General features: G+C 49.6%; 1 protein-coding gene across 1 annotated transcript; it reads right to left on the bottom strand.

Annotated features, from left to right (window-relative positions):
- Nucleotides 1-394: 394 nt before the first annotated feature.
- Nucleotides 395-2,243, bottom strand: CUNH20orf173 (chromosome unknown C20orf173 homolog). The gene is made up of 4 exons (XM_017513465.2): nucleotides 1,742-2,243; nucleotides 1,377-1,555; nucleotides 1,125-1,218; nucleotides 395-421 (listed from the first exon to the last, which is right to left on the bottom strand). The coding sequence occupies exons 1-4, from the start codon at nucleotides 2,186-2,188 to the stop codon at nucleotides 395-397; spliced, it is 747 nt and encodes a 248-aa protein (XP_017368954.1). The 5' UTR covers nucleotides 2,189-2,243.
- Between the last annotated feature and the right edge of the window lie 1,512 nt (nucleotides 2,244-3,755).

Genomic DNA, 3,755 nt, shown 5'->3' with positions numbered 1-3,755 from the left:
CCAGGCTTGTCTCCAACTCCTGACCTTAGGTGATTCACTTGCCTTGGCCTCGCAAAGTGCTGGGATTACAGGCGTGAGCCACCATGCCCGGCCTAAATGTAGAGTCTTGAAAGCCAGGCAGAAAACTTTAGACTCCATGCTGAAGGCATTGAGGACAGGAATTTTAAGAGAAGTTACAAGAATCTCTCTTTCCTGGGCACAGTTGTGCAAGACACGGAACAGAGCCCTGGGCCCCAGGGATGACCCTCACCCTGGGAATGCAGACCCTTTCCCTGGTTGCCCCTGGGGAGGAAGCAGGAGGGGACTGACCTGGGGCCCTTCCCCAGCAACCCACAGCCACATCCTACCCCTTCTCCTATCCCCCCTCACCATGTCTTTGCTATCTTCCACTCCACTAGGGAACTGGACCATCTTCCAAAATCTGAGAAAGAATTGGACTGTGTTAACCTGCCCTGTGTTAGCCTAATCAACTCATTCTTAATTGAAGGAGCTGGACAGACTCCATCTTAGCTTCTTCACTTAGAGTTATTTTCCTTCCATTAAGTATGTAGCTGTAGTGTGTAGCTGGGGCAAGATGACACCAGGCACACACAGGAATGCATTTACCGATAAGACACCAAGTCAAGCGGTACCAGCAGCCCCTGGGAATGCAGATGTTGCTAAGTACCCAGAGCCCCCATATCTATAAGTTGTATGTCTTTTGTGACAGCTTAAGCCCCTGCACCTGGAACTGTTTACTTCTTATGTCCTAGTTTATCTTTTAACTTTTTGCTTACTCTGCTTTTGTGAAAAATTGCTTAAGTTACGTCCCCCATCCCCTTTGAAACTAGCATATAAGAAAACCACCTAGCTCTTTCTCTGGGGCCGAGAGAATTTTGGGCATTAGCCGTCTCTTGGTCACCGGCAATAAAGGACTCTTTATTGAGTCTCAGAGTGTGGCACATTCCTTTACTCACTCAGGTACAACAGGAGTTGGGGGAGTTTGGGCCCCAAGACCTGGGAAAGTCTTGCAAGTATCCCCAGTAAGCCAATAAAGGGGCTTCCCAGAGCCCCTGCTGCTATTCCCTGCAGTGACCTCCCCTCACCCCCACACAGGGAATGTTTGGGGACCCCTCTTCCATCACCTCATCACTCAGAGCACCTGAAGTCCACACCAGCTCAGAGAGCTTCCGCAGCAACATCTTCAGCTGCATCCAGGAACCCTGGTCACTGGCATTCCTGGGATAGATGAAGCATTATGTGTGGTTTGGTTCCCCAGTCCATCTCAAAGCCCTGGACTGAGGACCACTTCATCTTGGGAAGGGGAGCAGAAACTGACAGAACTGTGGGGCAGGCCTGGCTGGCCCTCCTGCTCCCACCCTCTCCCCAGCACCCACCTGAAAACCACGGGGTATTGGTTGATGTCATTGCCAAGCCTGGAGCCCTGCAGGATCTGTGAGTGCCCCAACAGCACACAAGTCCCACAGTAAAAATCAAAATCGTTCACCGAGAGCCTGGGAATCACTTTAAACAGCTTCTTCCACAATTTCCCAAGCTTGCTCCCCGAGTTCATGCCCTGCAAATAGCAGGAGGGAGGAGACTGAGGGCTGGGCCCAGGGGAAGGAAAACACAGCTGGGTGGAAAGATCTCCATCCAGGGGCTGTGAAGACAGAGCTGAGGTCAGGGGGTTGGGCTGGAAAGTGGGAGATGGGTGAGGCCTGGGAAGCACAGGGATGGGACGGGCCCAGTGTTGACCACTGACCAACCACCAGAGCACAGTGTCAGAGGTCATAGACTCCCTGGTCCTCATCAGGTACCCCATGGTCTTCCTGGAGCACACATCAAGCCAGTTCCATTCTGTGGCTGGGTGGGGGCAGGAGGAGCAGTTGAGGGTCTCAGAAGGGCAGCGAAATGTCCTGAAACCGAACCGGGGGCAGTTGCAACGCCGTGGAACCAAGTACATTCGTTTCCCCTGGGGTGCTGATTCAGGTGTCAGATCCAGATAGGGGGCCATCAGCCAGAGGATGAGCACCCAAAAGATCCACAGGACAAAAATCTGCCAGCGCTTCATGTCTGTCCCAGGCAGTGGTTCCGTGGCAGGCCGCAGACTGGCTTCTCTACCTGGAAGTATGAGGGGCTGGGGCCACAGACAACACCAGCTTCCCTCTGTCCTGTCGGCCTCCACGCTCCCCATCCCAACACCCCTCATCTCCTTCAACCCCTCCCTCCTCTCCTGCCTCACTATCCATTTGCTCACCCCCAAAAAGGACTACAACTGTGCATGGGGTAGAAGAGGCCAGGGCAGAGAGACAGCATGTGGTGAGTCCTGCGGGGGGCAGGAATACCTCTCAGTAGGGTCCTTGGTGTCCCCAGCTATAGGACAGATCTCATCACAAAGTACCCATTGTGACCTCCCTCCTTTAGCCTGCCTGGAAAAAGCCACCACCCTACCCTTTCTGACATCCGAACATCCTCCACTGGATGTAAGATGACCTAGTCTCTTTTCTTCACCTTTGCAGCCCTAGGACTTAGAATCATTAAAAAAACAAAAGAAAGAAAAAAGACTTAGAATCATTTAATAAATATTTATGGGATAAATAAACAGGCGTTGAAAGGGAACTTTTTTTTTTTTGAGATGGAGTTTTTGCTTGGTCATCCAGGCTGGAGTGCAGTGGCGTGATCTTGGCTCACTGCAACTTCCGCTTCCTGAGTTCAAGTGATTCTCATGCTTCATCCTCCCAAGTAGCTGGGATTACAGGAAGACGCTTGTAATCCCTGGGTCTGCTTGGAGTCAGCTTAACCCAGCTACGTGCTCAGAGTCAGGGAAGAGAAGGAGGAGCAAGTAAAGAAGCTAACATGGAGTCTGTCCGGCTCAAGAAGCTAACGTAGAGTCTGAACAGCTCTTTGCTGAGAAAGAGAGTCAGTTAGGCTAACAAAAGGTAGGTTATCACACTTGTAGCTCTCCAGAACTGAAGGCCCTGAGCAGAGATTCATCCACATATTTGCTCTTTGACAGGTGATCCTTATTAACACACAGGTGTTCTACATATACACATAACTCAAGAATATACCAAGTAGGCAGCTGTCACCTGCCTACCACTAATTACAAGCTAAAAGGTCCCTCCATAAAGGAGCCATGGGGGGCAGGGTAATGTTTCTCAGCCTCTTCCCCCTTCTTTGTTTCACAAAGCTAGGTAAGCAAGCACAGCTCTATCTTGGTGAACCATTTCTTGGAGGCTTTTGGATCTACACCTGCAGACTACACAAAGAGAAACAGAACAGATTAATAACATAATCATAACAGCAATCATAGATCCTCCAAGTGTTTTCATCCAAATTTTAGGGCCGCCAATCCATCAACAGCTTCCTCAAGCACCTCGGAACCTGACTGACTACCTACTCTTACATTTTTTTCTTAAGGAGTTGGGACCCAGAAATCTTTTGGAAAATAGGGCAAAGGTCGTTCTCCTGTAGCTAATTCCTTCTAAAAAGGGGCGTTGAGGGCCCTCTGGGTCCCTCCTCCTTGCTTGCTGTCTAAAGTCCTTTCCAGGTGTTGATTTATTCCCTCCTGATTATGTTCAGTCTCATCATACTTTTTAGAGTTCCTAAAGTTAACCTGTAACTCTCCTACCACCAAAAGATATAGGGAGTTTAGCATAGCTCTGAATCTAAAGAACTTTTTAAAATTTCTTGTAAACTTCCAATGAATGAGAACTAGGGCCTGATTTTCTATTTTCCTTCCTGGACTTTTACTGGTTTTAGGGCCATAGGTATTT

The sequence above is a fragment of the Cebus imitator genome, unplaced genomic scaffold (genome assembly GCF_001604975.1).
Source record: "Cebus imitator isolate Cc_AM_T3 unplaced genomic scaffold, Cebus_imitator-1.0 Scaffold18, whole genome shotgun sequence".
NCBI classification, from domain to species: Eukaryota; Metazoa; Chordata; class Mammalia; order Primates; family Cebidae; genus Cebus; species Cebus imitator.
The sequence above is the reverse complement of the archived record's forward strand: the minus strand, read 5'-3'. Positions and strand labels throughout refer to the sequence as shown.